General features: G+C 43.3%; 1 protein-coding gene across 3 annotated transcripts in view; it reads left to right on the top strand.

The window, feature by feature from the left end:
* Nucleotides 1-16,249, top strand: part of AOAH (acyloxyacyl hydrolase) — a 168,599-nt gene that overhangs the window by 138,293 nt on the left and 14,057 nt on the right. For all 3 annotated transcript variants that reach the window (XM_045495320.1, XM_045495321.1, XM_045495319.1), the window contains exons 17-20: nt 4,952-5,124; nt 12,332-12,390; nt 12,479-12,538; nt 13,804-13,900. In XM_045495320.1, coding sequence (XP_045351276.1) covers nt 4,952-5,124; nt 12,332-12,390; nt 12,479-12,538; nt 13,804-13,900 — 389 coding nt within the window. The remainder of the gene's footprint in view (nt 1-4,951; nt 5,125-12,331; nt 12,391-12,478; nt 12,539-13,803; nt 13,901-16,249) is intronic.

Genomic DNA, 16,249 nt, shown 5'->3' with positions numbered 1-16,249 from the left:
CCAAGGCACACCCACTTCCAGGGACCCAGGATCTCTAGGCATGAGGTAGTGCGGGCCCAGTGCGTTCCCATCTCCTTCCCAGTCTGTGGCAAGACGCCCCTTAGAGGGGGGGTGAGTGCAAGGCCAGAGATGTGATTACAACTGGCTGGCCTGCAGAAAGGGCTGACTATATTGCCTGGCCGCTTAGAAGCTCAAATGCTAGCTGTGCATGAGGTCCGAGCACTCAGTCATGACAAGCCTCTGGGCTTTCGCTCAGGTTCTGGGAACTGTTTTCCACAGAGGCTGTTTGCCTTCATCCTTAGGAGGGGGCACATCTCTCTGGCATCAGCCAGATGAAATCTGGCTGGAATAGCTGCCAGGGTAATGAAAAGATCACAGCCGGCACTGCACCCAAGTCACGGGGCTTATTTTCATGATCAGACACAATTCATTAGGACAAGGACAGGCTCTGAGCCACCCAGGAGGTGAGACTCTTTGTCTTTCCCCTGCCGTGTGTTCCTGACCTTTGAAAGCACAGCCGAGGGCGCCGGCTGCTCTCTCATCATTTTCCCCAGTGGAAGCCTCACATGTCCCAGGCTTTCCCTCTGTGAGCTCAGCTCCCCTAACCCCTCACCTCTCCGTCTGGGTGACTGGCAGGAGCTCATCAGTGAGTGAGAAGGGGTGCAGGGCGCTGGGGTGTGCAGGCAAATCCAGGCTGGCAGAGTGGACCCCACACAGGCTCCAGAAAACATGGGTTGAAGAGTGTTAGACGCTTGCAGTTCAGCCTATTCAACCTTTGGTGGACATCAGAGAAGGCCTAAGAGATGTTTCCCAAACCACTGGAACTGTGGTGTCCAAAACGCTAATGCTAATTCTCCTCAAAAACCACCAGAGGAGAAACAGTACCAGACCAAAATGGCATTGAGGATTTTTCAGGGACAGAGTCAGAAGGCACCTTCTATGGCATCCAGAAGAAGTGACCCACCACCTATCACTTAGACCCATGTGTCCTTGCCTGAACTGAGAATCCATTAATTTTGGGGTCCCTATCTGGCTTAGTGGGTAGAATATGTGACTCTTGATTTTAGGGTCATGAGTTCAAACCCCACATTGGGCCTAGAGCTTACTTAAAAAAATTTTTTTTAGGAATCAGTTAATTTGGGGGCACCTGGGTGGCTCAGTCTGTTAAGCATCTGATTTCTGCACAGGTCATGATCTCACAGTTTGTGGGTCTGAGCCCCGCGTCAGGCTCTGTGCTGACAGCTCAGAACCTAGAGCCTGCTTCAGATTCTGTCTCCCTCTCTCTCTGCCCCTCCCCCTCCCCCCTCTCAAAAATAAATAAACATTAAGAAAAATTTTTTAAAAATCAGGTAATTTTGCTATGCACATCGAAGGGTTTGACTGACAATGCACATATCAATGTGCTGTACATGATGGAGCAAAGATGACTGGAGAATGTTCCATCAGCAACACCAAGGCTTCCATTTTGATTTCACTAAGTAATTAGTCATTTGGGTAATGCTTGGTTCAGTTATGGGGTGCTGGTGCAAAAGCACAAATTAGCTCAGATTCTTTGTTATCATCAGGGCTGTGTCTCTAGCCAAAAAATAATCATTAAATAGGGAGTTTGGGAGACTTTTCTCCATCTTAACTCATCTTGGCTTTATGTGAGTGGAGAGCCATAGCTCAGCATAATTGCTTCGTGCCAAAGTGCTAGTGTATCAGCAGGAAAAAACAAAAAACAAAAAACTGAGGTACCAAGGCAAAAGTTAATAAGCAGTATGTGGTACCCTTACTGGTGATTGAACATAGGGTATAAACACCCAGCTTGCTTCCCTTTCATCCTCACTGTCACATTCAACACACACAGTGAAATAAAACCAGTTACTCTGGGTGGGTCCTCCTGCATTGAGCAAACCCACAAGGCAGCCTAAATCCCCTTCACAAACTGAGATCCTTCTAGCACTTCTACACTTATGCAAGTCAAGCCAAAACCCCTACCCAGCCTTCTGCGCTTGGTAGGTAGGCAACCTATTGTCAAATCCTTATGAGAGCTTTATATGCAAATTAGGAAGATTTTTACTCATAAAGTAGTATATTTTTTCCCAAGGTAAAAAAACCTGAATTTAGCAGTCTGTTCTATATGCTAGGGTAAAATAGGACAACATTTTCTTTCCTTCTTTCTTCTTTCTTTCTTTTCTTTTCTTTTTCTTTTATTTGGCGGGGGAGGGGGGGGTCTAAGAAACCTGTTATGTAGTGTAGAAGCATGTATATAATCCACAACTAACACCCTACCCACAACCCCTAAATCAGACTTTCTCTGCCTTTTCCTCTGTATGGGTATATATTGCTTGTCACAAATTAGCCAAAGTGAACCTCGCATCCAGGATCAACCTGTCCCTTCTGGATAGCAGCAATTTAGAAAGTGATTTTATTTGACTAAGTGAACTAGGTGGGGGGGTGGGGGGGGGAATGACGTAAAATTACAATGCTTTCTGCTCTTCCCATTAAAATTTAGGTAGAGTCCAGTTTCCCCCCCTTACTTTAGAAAGAATAAAAATAATATGAGAATCTGTTTTATTGTTGTTATTTTTCTGATTACAAAATAACATCTGTTATTAAAAGTTCAAATAATACAGGGCATAGGAAGTGAGTTTCCCCAACATCACTGCCTACCAACCACCCCCACCACCTTGCTCCAAGCTAACCAATGGAAACAGTTTAACGTATTTGCATCCAGATTTTGTCTATGCAAATTCTAATTTACAGACTGATTAATGCTCATTGAAATGAAATAATATTATGCTTACTACTCTATAATTTGTTCTTTTCAATCAACAATACTTTTCCATGCTAAAACTTACAGATTACTTCATTATTTAAAAAAAATTTATTTTATTGAGGTGAAATTTACATAATATAAAATTAACCTTTTTAAAGTGAACAATTCTGGGGGTTGTGGGAGGCGGGATGGGCTAAATTGGTAAGGGGCATTAAGTAATCTACTCCTGAAATCATTGTTGCACTATATGCTAATTTGGATGCAAATTTTAAAAAAATAAATTAAAGTGAACAATTCCATGGCATTTAGTAATTCAAAGTGTTGTATAACCATCACCTGTATCTAGTTACTTCATTATTTTTACTGGCTGTATCCCATTCTACTTCATGAGTGTACTATAATTTATGTAGCCAGGCTTTTTAGCATTTTCTAACTTTACACTATTTCACACAATGTTGCAATACTTATATGTACATCTTTGCACATTTGTGGAAATGTTACTATAAATTTCAAGGTCAAAAGTTAAGCCAACTTCAAATGTTGGTACATTTCCAATGTCATTTAGAAGCTCCCTTAAAACTGATAACAGTGGAAGGGTGCCAGGCTGGCTCTGTAGGTAGAACTTGTGATTCTTGATCTCAGGAGGTTGTAAGTACAAGCCCCACTTTGGGTGGAGAGATTACTTAAAACCTTAAAAAAGAAAAAAAAGTTTTTAAAGTGGATCTACCCGGGGGCGCCTGGGTGGCGCAGTCGGTTAAGCGTCCGACTTCAGCCAGGTCACGATCTCGCGGCCCGTGAGTTCGAGCCCCGCGTCGGGTTCTGGGCTGATGGCTCAGAGCCTGGAGCCTGTTTCCGATTCTGTGTCTCCTTCTCTCTCTGCCCCTCCCCCGTTCATGCTCTGTCTCTCTCTGTCTCAAAAATAAATAAACGTTAAAAAAAAAAAAAAAAAGTGGATCTACCCGGGGCTTCTTTCTGTCCCTTCCTTCCATGTCACTCATGCCTTGAGTCCAGCCTGTGAGTAATAGACTTCCTTTGCCTGGTTTGGAATCTGTGTTAAGTTCCCAAGGGATGCCATAACAAAATACCACAAACTGGGTGACTTCAAACAACTCTCACAGTTCTAGGGACTAGAAGTCCAAAATCAAGGTCTCAGGAGGGTCATGCTCTTTCTGAAGGGTCTAAGGGAAAATCCTTCCTTGTGTTTTGTGGCAATATAATTCCAGTCTCTGCTTCCAGCTTCACATGGCCTTCTTCCCTGTGTGTCTGTGTAACACCTTCTCTTCTTATAAAGACACTTGTCTTTGGATTGAGGGCCCATTCTAACCCAGTTTGACATCATCTTAATATCTGCAAAAACCTTGTTTCCAAATAAGATCACATTCTGAGGGACACCACTCAAACCACTATAAGATCATTATGTAACTTTGAAATTTTAAGGGCTCAAAATAGAAAACAACTTTTTATTCCATTTAGGTTAACAAAAGGCAGTTTTAACCCTAAAGAGTAGATGAAAATCTTAGAGAATTCTATAATCTACTCCCAGGATAATGCAAGTTGGTACCTTAATTCAAACTTGATATATTCCTAAATGTGTGTATGTTCATATTCAATGTAGAAAAGAAGGATGTTGTGTGGATACATAATGTCATTTTGTTTCTCAGAGAGGTTGTATTTTCCTGACTGTGATATATGTGAAGAGTTTAAAGACGAAGTTACAGAATTCAAAGGGTCAAACAAATAATAATACCAGACTCCTATGATTCCATTAACTGTGTATATCAGTCAGGATACGTAAGCTCATGCTGCAGGAACAAACAGCCTCAAATCCTAGTCGCGTAAAGCAAAAAACATTTACTCATACTCCACTGTCCACCAGGGATCACCATGGGGCTCTATTCTAGGACTCAGATTAGTGAAGCAGCTGCTATATGGAACATAGTGCAGACTCATGGCAAAGAGCATTTTAGAGGCTCTCATATCACCAACTGTGACGTATGACACTGATAGGCTAAACCAGTCACATGACCCACCCAACCAAAAGAGAGTAAGGAAGCCCAAAGTATTTTGCAAATAGCACCAATAGCTACTACATTGTATGTATGGGGCGTGGGGAGGAGGCCAGGGGGGATCATGTATGTGTATACATTTATCCTTATCTACTAAGATATTTTCTGTTTCTTTCACCAACAGGAAAGCTGACCCAGTCCCAGAAATGACTACTCCTAAGAAATTATACTCCAGTGTCATGAAGACTCTAAAGTATCTAAATTCCCACCTGCCAAATGGCAGCCATGTTATTTTATATGGCTTACCAAATGGAACGTTTCTCTGGGATAACTTGCACAACAGATATTATCCTCTCGGTATTAGTTTGAAGATACTTTTACTAATTGTACTAACTAACAATGTTAGTTATATATAGTTAGTTTACTAACTAACAATGTTAGCTATACATAGTTCAAATATATGTGGTCCGAACCATATAGGAATACACCTAAAATGCCACCACAGTGCACAGGTCAGAACAGGTAAGGGCAAGAGCCCTGAGGTGTGGATATAAAAGTCAGTATCTAAAGGTGAGCAGAACCGGATCCAAAGTCAGAAAGGGCAGAAATCTTTAATGTAGAATTAGGACAAATTGAAAGGTAAGAGTTTAAATCAAGAAACTCCTTTAACAAAAAGTGAAATCTAGAATGAGCGGATAAAGCTCTTGTGGAAGAGAAGGATTTCTCCAAATCTCAATGGTGAGTGCCCCCTGGTGGCCAGAATTCTAACAAATTCTGTGGACTCTGGTGGACAGTTAAAATTCTACACAACACATCTTCCAGCGGCCTCGCTTCCTGCTCCCACACTCACTCGGAATCCTTGGCTCTAAAACGCTTTAAAGATCTCCAGAAACTTCCAATAGCATCTCTAGCATCCATACGCTTTATAAACAGTGTAAAAGTAGTAGTAATTCACATCAGGAAGGGCTGACATGCTGATCCTTAAAACAATCCTGTAAGATGTTTTCATTAATTCCATTTTATAGATGAAAAACCTAAGTAAGGCTCAGAGAGGCAGGCACCTTGCCAAATGTTGTATAGCTTATTGTATATGTAACGTGGGTGTAGCAGGGCTCTCTCGGTGTTTGGGGGGAGAAAGTCCTTTCAAGAAATATTTACTATGTGCCAGGCACTGTTCTGGGCACTGCATAACTAACAGTGAACACAGTAATCAAAACCAATAGGCTTATATTCCAGTGGGAGCATGTCAGAGGATGATAAGTGTTATTAGAGAAAATTAAGCAGGGAAGGGGGATGGGAAGTGCTGGCCTCAGTCCTCTCTGACAGGCACCTACAACAAGGGGCATGTGTACCCTCCCCTCAGCCCCACGTCAACAACGCCTGTGCCAATCTCTCATTAAAAGGTCTGCCCCTTCCCTGATATTGCCATAGCCTCCTCTTTAGACCAACTCCTACTAAAGTGTTCTGGAGGTCCAAGCAGTTTCTAATGAGTCAGATGAGCAATTTAAAGGGAAAAACCTGAAATTCCTTCCTCAGTGCCCACCTTAGAGGGTGGAGGTGGAGAGCTTTCCCTTGTATTAATAACTTCTCTGTATCTTTCCAGTATCTTCTCCTCCTCCTCCTCCTCCTCCTCCTCCTCCTCCTGTAGTCCTTGCTTAAGCCAACCCCTTACCACCACCTCCCTCAGAAAGTTCCACCCCTCCTCACACACAAAATGAGCAGTTTCCCTCTAACCACTTGTCAAAGGAGTCTTGTCCCGTCACCAGGGGGACAACAATAAATACCCATTTTCTAGGATTCCCACCAATAAGACTGAAGTCATTTTGCTCTTCAATTATCAAGTGTGCCCCAAATGTCATTTTCATCCAAGGAAAACACTGTCCAGCCTCCAACGAGGAAAACATATTCCTTCTGTTCCCACAGCTTTCACGCTGACCCTTAGAGATAGTAACATGTTTACACAGAGAGCTTAACTCCATTTGGGGCTGCCTTGAACATGCAAAGGACAACTATTTGGGCCGAGAATGTCTCTTTGAGTCATTGAGGTTGAAAATTTCAGTTCCCCTAACAGATGTTTTCAGATTCCTAGATTTCTCCCATACTAAGAAATGCCTGGGGAAGAGGAGTTGAAGGCAGGGGAGATGTGCTTCCAATTTACTCTATCACATCAATGGTGACTTGACTTTGGGTTTTCTGACTTCAGATTCCATTTTCTTTCCATGAACTCCAGTTAGACAACTCCATAAATTCTCTCATATATGATGCATAATTCACTTCACTCAACCACAGTATGCAATGATGACACCATGCAATTTGGAAGGGAACAAGGGAAGGAAAGAAGGTGACTTGGGGGACTCATCAATCACTTTGGTGGATTCCCTGGGCCAGTGGTTCTCATCCAGGGACAACCTACCCATCCTACTCATTATCACAACTGGAGAGGGTGTGCTACTAACATCTAAAGAGTAGAATCCAAGGATGTTCCCAAACATGCTACAATGCACAGGAAAACCACCCACAACTCAAAATGTCAATAGTGCCAAGGTTGAGAAACCCTGTTTTATTTAGGTTTTGCCCTGTTCTCAAATGGCCTTTCTCCAGCCACTAATCAGACACTAGCATTTCACAGTACAAAAGAGGAAGAAGGAAAAGGTAGAACAAATTTGTTATATATAAACAACCCTGGTTTTGGAAAAAAAAAAATCCAATTAGGAAGAAAGTTGAAACCCTCTAAAATTTGTTTAATGTTTTTAAGTTATTATTCATATCTTAAATTATCCCTGCTGCCTGGTTGCCATGGGAAATAAATTATAAATTCCTCAACGAAGCATCAGTGTCCTTCCTAGACAGCCCAGGAAAGTAGGTGGGATTTACCCAGCTTCCCCATTTCTCCTTGAGCTGGCACATAACTCACATAAGATGAGAGGCTTGAGGGGAGGGCTATCACCCTATGTCCCAATTCTGCTCTGGCTTCAAATCTAATCTTTGGACCTTTACTCCCACCAGACATGTGCCAGCAATAAAGCAGGTTAATTCTGGGCCAGCCTCAGGGTTTGGCTGCTCTGCCTAGGTTAGGGTCGGTCTCATCTTAGTCAATAGTCAAATGCCAAGTCTGATTCCCAGGGCACAGTGCTAAGGATTGTGTAGGCAAATAAACAGGGTGTTCCATTTACTTCTGTCTTTGAGCCTAGAAACACAATGAGGATACTCTCTAGACTTGACTGTAGCCACCCATTAAGGATCAAGAAAGAGGTCAGGGGGTGCACAGGTGGCTCAGTCGGATAAGTCTCTGACTTCGGCTGTCGTGATCTCACAGTTCATGATTTCAAACCCTACATCTGGCTGCCTGCTGTCAGGAAGCAGAAGGGGTCAAGGAGAACCCCTGGGTCAGTGATACATTCTCTGCTGCCTCAGTAGGACAGGTAGGAACTCAGCCTGACCATTCACCTAGGAAAAGTTTCAATGCTACAACATCAGATCGGCAGGTAATGGAGGCCTAGGGCAAGAATAGATTCCTAGCTCACTCCTGCCAAGGAGAAGGGGGTAATAAATCCCTCTTAGCATCTTTTAGCCCTATTTGAGTCACTACCCAGTCAATGCCTCAATGCCAATGTCTGTGACAGCCCCACAATCCTTACCAGCAATTAAAATTCCTAGCAAGATGCATAGGCTTTTTGAAGAATCACCAGAAAGTAAATCTCACACATTAGGATTCTACTTACATAGATCTTTTCAAGTTTGACCAGGGATAAGTCCTCTCGGGCACAGTCTATGAGAAAGGCAATCTTTCCATAAATATGTCAGAGATACCTTTGGAGGTAAAGACGATACTAAAATGGAGCCCTTGTCCTCAAAAGAGAGAGAAAAGAAAACTCCATTGGGGAAAATACAATATAGATCCTGACAGTGAAATCACCTTGTGTCAATGACACTGGTACAAGTCATAGGCTGAGAGCTACCTGAAGGATTAGACTATATAATCAAAAAGTTCAGGATTTCTGGCTACAAATAAGCCTGTAAGTAGGCCTTCCTTGAAAGACCTCTGCCACAAAACATCAACAACAGCTTAATTTTGTCCCAATTATTCTTAAACTTGAAACCTAATATATTCTAAAATACCTTGTAGTATGCCTCTTGTTTTATTACTGGCTTACTCCCTGTCTGATTTCATGTGGTTTTACTAAGGTTTTATACATTCAGATGGTACTTCATGGAGGTGTAGCTGATCTTTGTTGGTATGGTGCCTAAAATTTCAATTATGGTCCTAGCATTGAGTAAATGCCAAAGACTCTGCCCTAAAGAACTGACAAATGACTGAGACACAAGCTGCTACTCTAGGCAGTAGGGGTAAAACATGCCCTTTAATCTTTGGATGCCAGTCCACAGGCTCCCCACCCCTTACACACACACACACACACACACACACACACACACACACACTGGTAGTTCCTCAGCCCTGATAATTCTAGTCCTCTTGCCCCTGTCCTGGCATTTTTTTTTTTTTTTTTTTTACCAAGCAGCCTTGGTCTTTTTTTTTTTTTTTTCAACGTTTATTCATTTTTGGGACAGAGAGAGACAGAGCATGAACGGGGGAGGGGCAGAGAGAGAGGGAGACACAGAATCTCGGAAACAGGCTCCAGGCTCTGAGCCATCAGCCCAGAGCCTGATGTGGGGCTCGAACTCGCAGACCGCGAGATCGTGACCTGGCTGAAGTCGGACGCTTAACCGACTGCGCCACCCAGGCGCCCCTGTCCTGGCATTCTTGACCAGCTTTCTTCACCAGATTCACTTTCTAAACAGGATGTTGCAGACACTGCCTCTTTATAGGTATGACACGTAGGTAGGATCACTCTTTATACGAGGCTCCTCAATCTACAAAAATACCATTAAAATTACAGAGATAAAAACTAATACCTAAAAAGAAAGAGTGAACTGACAGCACCAATAAGTGGAGAAAAGAACTACTTCCCCGCTTCCCTTTCTTTAAACCACAAGCCTATCACAAGCACTCCCAACTGACCTTCCACATGGCCAGCCCAGAGTCACCCTACCTTCCACAGCAGAAATCCCAGAGAGAAGGGAAACCAACTCATTACATCTTTCCCAGTTACCTCCCCCAAGTACAGCTAGAATGCCTTTATCCTATTCAACAGACCCACCTACTCACCTAAGGATTTTTCCTATATTGACTTGTCTAATTAAAATTAGTGCCAGAAAAGCAAGAAAATGGGGGGGGGGGGGAAGGACAGGGATTGGGAGAAGACCTAGAAAGACACATCTTGTGGTCTCATGCTCAGGTGTGCTGGGACCTCAGCAGTAGGACAGCAGGGAGGGAAGAGTAAGCCAGAATGGAACAAGGCTATGTCAAGACTTAACCCCTCAAGGAGAGTCAGCAGATGAGTTCCCAATATCCAGGAGAAGGACAATCTCTGGACCCTCTGGATAGCAGAGTAATCCAGGTGGGAAAGGGGAAGGTGCAAGAACTTTACTTATAGTCAGGCCTTAGGTGCCATCACCCCCAGGTTAAAAAGGCTTCAGCCATTGGACAAGGGAAAGAGAGAGAGGCCACTTCTCAGGGAGAGGGGACTCATCAGGGCCAAGCAGGTTGACAGGGCCCCAGCTAAGCTACCTAAGGTTTATTACAAAGCCCCAGCCCAACAACAACAACAACAACAACAAAAAACAAGATGGCAGAGGGAAGGCTGCAGAGGTAGTACTACTACTCAGAGGTAGTACCAGCAGGGGGCAAGAGCCAAGTCACTGGGACACAGAGGATAGAGGATGGGGAGTGGAGATTGGAGGTGTCAGTCACTGCAGCTGTCTAGGCTAAGACAGATGGGAACACATACAGAAAGGCAAATGACACTTCTTTTAAGTTTATTTATTGTGAGAATGAGAGTGTGTGAGAGTGCGGGGGAGGGGAGGGAGAGAATCTCCAGCAGGCTCTGCAGTGACAGAGGGCTCAACCTCATAAACCCTGAGATCATGACCTGAGCCAGAATCAAGAGCCGGAAGCTTAACCAACTGAGCCACCCAGGTGCCCCCACAAAGACAAATTACAACACACACACACACACACACACACACACACACACACAATAGAGGAAAAGAAGCCTCAGTGGTAGAAAGCAGGATCTTGGAGAAAGACAGGAGCTCAGGGCTCCATGTTGAGCAGAAAATGAAAGCAAAGACAGAAGCCAGTGGCTTGGGATTTATCTAAAATATGAAGATGCAGGCACCTTTGGAGAAGAGAGGAGGCCTGGCGTGTCATTGTGACTTTAATGGTGGTAATAAGCCTGTGGTTTTCCAGTCTTGGATTCACTCACCCACACAGAGAGAATATATTTTTCCTCTATGACAAGAAAATTGAATCTATCTTTCAGTCTAACCGATCTGAGGTATAAGTGAAAAATAAGACTGTGTTCCATCACCTTCAATCTTTCTCTTCACTCCGAGATAGGTCCTATTATTTTCCTTTATTTTTTCAAGCGGGAGAGAAGTGTTAATGGATGAGACATCAGTTATTCAGCCCTGAGATCTGGGAGGGCCTGGGTTTCGTGTCTCAGCCTCAGCATGAAAGTCAAATTGCCTCTGTGGGTGGATAGGCTGGGAGGTGGGGGTGGGGAGAGAGGGGAGGTATGTGGGGAGAGAGAAGAAATAACCCCCACAGATTCTGGGCCTGTAACTGATGTTTGGAAAGACTCTGGATGAACTCACATATAGCACTTAACACTTTCATTCTTTTTTTTTAAGTTTTATTTTATTTCTTTTAGTAATGCCTACACCCAATGTGGGGTTCAAACTCACAACCCTGAGGTCAAGAACTGCATGCTCTTCTCACTGACTTAGCCAGGCACCCCCATCTTTATTCTTATGTACCTCTTTAACCTGCACCAAAAAATAAATGTAGGGTATATCTACTAATTAGGGCTCAAATAAGGTATGCACTGGGCTGTGAAGGGATATGATGTACTGTCCTTTCCCATCCGATGGCCACCAAGCTCTTTTGTAGGCTTTCAGTCTAATAAACTGCAGGACAGTGCATGGTCAGAACTTAAGACACACAGAATGTCCTGGAAGGTCCTTAGCATGGGATAATTGGGCAGATAATTGGGTTACATAAAGTTGAAAAGAAGGGTTTGATCAACTACCATCTTGAATGCTCCCTGTGCCCCAGGGGAACTTAGCATCTCATATCATTGCCAGGAGAAAGCCACCACTCCACAAGTCCTGTGTCAGTGGCGTTTCAGTCTGTATGGTACCTTTGTATCCTTCTACCTAGGTTCCAAATAAGGTCAGGCCTTTCAGGGCCTGCCCTAGTCACTCCAGAAGATCGAGATGGGAGTAAAGTCCCTAGGGCCACTCCCCAACTCAGTCTGAATTTGTAGGGCGCTCAGAAAGAAAGAATGCACAGGTGTTCTTCAAGAGCAATGCTGAATGAAAAATCGGGGAAGGTCCCTGGCAGTGCTGCCCTTCTGCAGGAGAGACATGGTCACCCACAAGTGTGTTTCATTGGCTGCTAGATTTGAATATGTACAACACACCAGACCTCTCTGTCTTCCAGGTCAGCTGAATAAGGATGTGACCTATGCACATTTCTACTCTTTCCTGAACTGTCTCCAGGTGAGCCCACACTGACCTGTTCCAAGGCCACATTCCCTGTTACAGGCCTTGTTCCACTGTCATCAAAGTGGTGTTTTCTTACTCTCAGGTTAGCCCCTGCCACAGCTGGATGTCCTCCAACAAGACACTCCGGAATCTCACTTCAGAGGTAGGACTGTAGTAGGTCTTTTGATGCCATCTTTGATTATTCCTTCCTGGTGTTTACTGCAGCATTTCTGCTGGGAATGGGATTTGGGCGGGGCAATGGCCTCCAAACTGATGAATAAAAATGTCAACTTCTAGGGTTCTTGAGAAGTCGAGAGAATGTGGGGTGCCCTGTCTCTCTCTTTCTGCCTCGGTCTGGGTCTTTGGCTCTTGCTGTGTCTCTCGGTCACTGTCTCTGTGTGTGCCTGCCTCTCTTGTGCATGCATGTACACACATACACCCCTTTCGAAGCTGGTCTTAGGCGTATTTGTAGAAATAGAAGTGAGCAAGGATAGGCCCATGTATGACTGGTGTTCTCCCAAGGTACACGAGGACCAGGTACTCGATTGCTTTCCTCTCTTCTCTGATGGAAGCCATGATTCATACACTTCTTTCACTGATGGTGAATAATCTCTTTGTAAGAGATTTATTGTTTTTTTTTGCAAAAGAAGTATATTTCAATTAAAAAAACTTGGAGAATGTAAAAAAGCACAAAGAATATCAACACAAATGACCCCAAATTCCACTACCCAAAGTCAATATGTATGTATGTTTTTCCAATATTACCTTCATAGATATTTTGGGGGTTTTGCCTACATAGTATCAGAATACACATATTGTTTTGTGCCTTCTAACATTCATAAGTTATTCTCCACATCATAATTTTATAATCATTTTAAAGTATACAATATATGAATATACCATGATTTATTTCTCACCTTAGTGTTGGACATATAGGTTGTTTCCAATTTTTCAATATGAAAAATAGCATTGTGATGAACCTGTGTGTGTATATATTTTTTTCTATACCCTGTCTATTTCCTTCAGACAAATTCTTAGAAAAATTATTGGGTCAAAGTGTATGCCAGGTTTAAGGGTTTGATCCCTATTTCCAAATTGCTCTCTGGAAAGTTTAAACGAATTGACATTCTCAGTCACCTCTCCCATGGCAATATTCTGTATTATCATGATTATTCATCTTTTCTTTGCCAATCCCATGGGAAAGAAGTGGTATCTTATTACTTTAATTTTCACTGATTTATTCCTAATGAATCTTAACAGTTTTGTGTCTTTGTTAGCCACTTGTACATGACTAGACTGTAATGTGCAGAGCAACCCACTGCTGAGGGCTTGGAGTGAGGGTGATGATTATCAATTTCTTTGTTCTGCCTGAATTGTCTCACTGAAGTGTAGGCTTTACAGAATTCTCCCTGTTTCCTTTGTATTCAGAGAGCAAAACAACTCTCCAATACACTGAAAAATATTGCAACCAGCCAGAAATTTACGAACTTCGATCTTTTCTATGCAGATTTTGACTTCCAAGAAGGTAAGTTTTGCTGGAAGGAGGTGTTGGCACAAGACAGAAGTAGCAGCTACAGTTTAGAGCCTGACTGGGCAAAGTGTTTGTAAGGCAACAGGCAGTAGGTTGGGTGGGGAGGCTCCTGTATGTTCTGACATACTAATAGCTCTGAGTATTAGAGAAAGGTGAAGTGTGAGACCCTCTCTGGGAGAGTGGAAGTTTACCATCACCTATTCATTTCAGCATCGTTTTAGAATTCCTGAAGCAACAGAGCCAATGACCAGTGGGAAACAAATTTGGGCCAGGAGCCAGCAGATCAGTGGAATCACCTAACTCATTCTTGCCTGTTTACCAATGCCTTGCTTACCTAAAGATGAGTGTGGCAGGAAAGAGGGAAAGGCGGTGCCTCCCAGATGCACATGAAATTACCTACAGACTCAATAGCAGTGCAGACTCCCAGACACCACACCAGAGTCTTTAAGGAAGGGACCTCAGATTTGCTTGTGGTAAAGTGGACAATCCATATCCCAGCTTTCTGGAAAGAATATCACTGCTTCTTTCCTAGCATTCTGTCCAGACACTGGGGTCACTGATGGACGGCCATGCAAAAAATAGGCATGATTATCGGAGCTACTGATTTATCCTTTACATCTTGACTCTGAAAAATGGTTATTTATTGACTTTATTCCTCTCAGCCTCGTTTTCATTGCTAAGCACTTGTTATACAAGAGAAAAACCTCCTGTTGATTGACTGCCAGCTGAGATGATGCTAATGGAAAGCTTTACAGTGTATGCAAATGATGGAAGGTGTCTCATCCAGAGTTTATAATCTCCATCTCCCCACCACCAACAACCCCAGCCCCAGCATCTGGGATGAAGCAGATGGCCATCATGAATTATCAAATTTTACATTAGCTGACAAGTACTGCATTGCACACTCTAACACTTCAAGTCTGAACATCTTTTCAACAGGACTGATCTCCCTTAACTAGATTTCCTGCCCGGGTGATACATAATTCTCTCATGGGGAGAGACATTTTGATAAATAACCTCTCATTAAAATGCAGAGCTAAGGACTCATTAATGAATTCCTGGTGTAAACAAATGCACCACCAAGTGATCTTTGATGATCATCAACCTTGAATATAGATAAAGTTATTAAAAATATAATAATGTCTAACATTCACATGGGACTTTTCATTTTCCAAAGTAATCCCTAGCTCTGTCGTTTATTGTCTTTGGGAATGTAGGCAGTTCCCTGAACATGTCTAAACTCTCCTTTCCAGACCTGGAACTGGGGGTACCATATCTTCATAACAGATCTTTGTGATGATTATATGAAACAAATGTGTAATTCTCCTAAGTGCTGTGCCTGGTACACACATAGTCAGTGCCCAGGAAAGAGCACGGTTCCCTCACACCCTTGCTACTCAATGTGTGGTTCAGAATGAGCAGCATCCACACCTCCTGGGCTCTAGCTACAAATGCAGGGCTCCCAGGCCCCACTTTTAATTAGGACCTACCTCACTGGAATTTTGCCTTTTAACATAATCTACAGATGAACCATATGCATGTTAAAATTTAATAAATGGGGCTCTATAATACTACAAGATTAAGATTTAGTTAGTCATCCGATTTTTCCTAAGTCCTACTATGTACCGTGTAGGTGCTAGGGATACAGCTGTCAGAAAAACAAAACAGTCCTTATCTTCATGAAGGATACAGAGAGAAGAGCTTTACCCTTGACTTAGTACTACCAGCTTTCCACTGGTGACCTAACAGGCTTGAAGGTGAGGTTCATCAGCCCATTCTTGTCCTCACAGCAACAATAAATGCATCAAAGAAGCAAAACGCTCAGTTAAACTGAACTGAGCATTCTAAACCAAAATGGCAGTAGGTTATTACTGAGAAACCTCCTTGGCATTTGCCCTTGCTTGGCAACTCTCATCAACAGTTTCAGGAATTTCCTGAGAGGCACTTATGAAAAATAAATCTGAAGACCCAGTTTTGGTCGAGGGCCTTCTTTGGCTTCTCCGTGTGAAGTTAGCGGGCACAGTGGAGGGATGGTGCAGGCAGAGGAAATGGTGGCCTGGGATCTGCCCCCCAGTGAACATCTGATACAGCAGAGGGATCATCCACTCCCAGATGCATCCCCGTGGTAACCGCCACACCTGGGCAGCTCACCGTCCCAGAAATCCTGTAGCTGCAATGTGCTATGATAGAAAGAGCCCAGGTAGAACTGTGCCCCTAGCCCAGCTCAGACACAGAATGACTGTGTAACCAACCTTGAGTAAATTAAATAACCAGTCTGCTTTGTCTCCTTTTGTGTAAGGTAGCAAGAACTAAGCTGGGGAGGGGGGCTGCTATGTGAACACA

This window comes from Leopardus geoffroyi, chromosome A2, assembly GCF_018350155.1.
Source record: "Leopardus geoffroyi isolate Oge1 chromosome A2, O.geoffroyi_Oge1_pat1.0, whole genome shotgun sequence".
NCBI classification, from domain to species: domain Eukaryota; kingdom Metazoa; phylum Chordata; class Mammalia; order Carnivora; family Felidae; genus Leopardus; species Leopardus geoffroyi.
The sequence above is the reverse complement of the archived record's forward strand: the minus strand, read 5'-3'. Positions and strand labels throughout refer to the sequence as shown.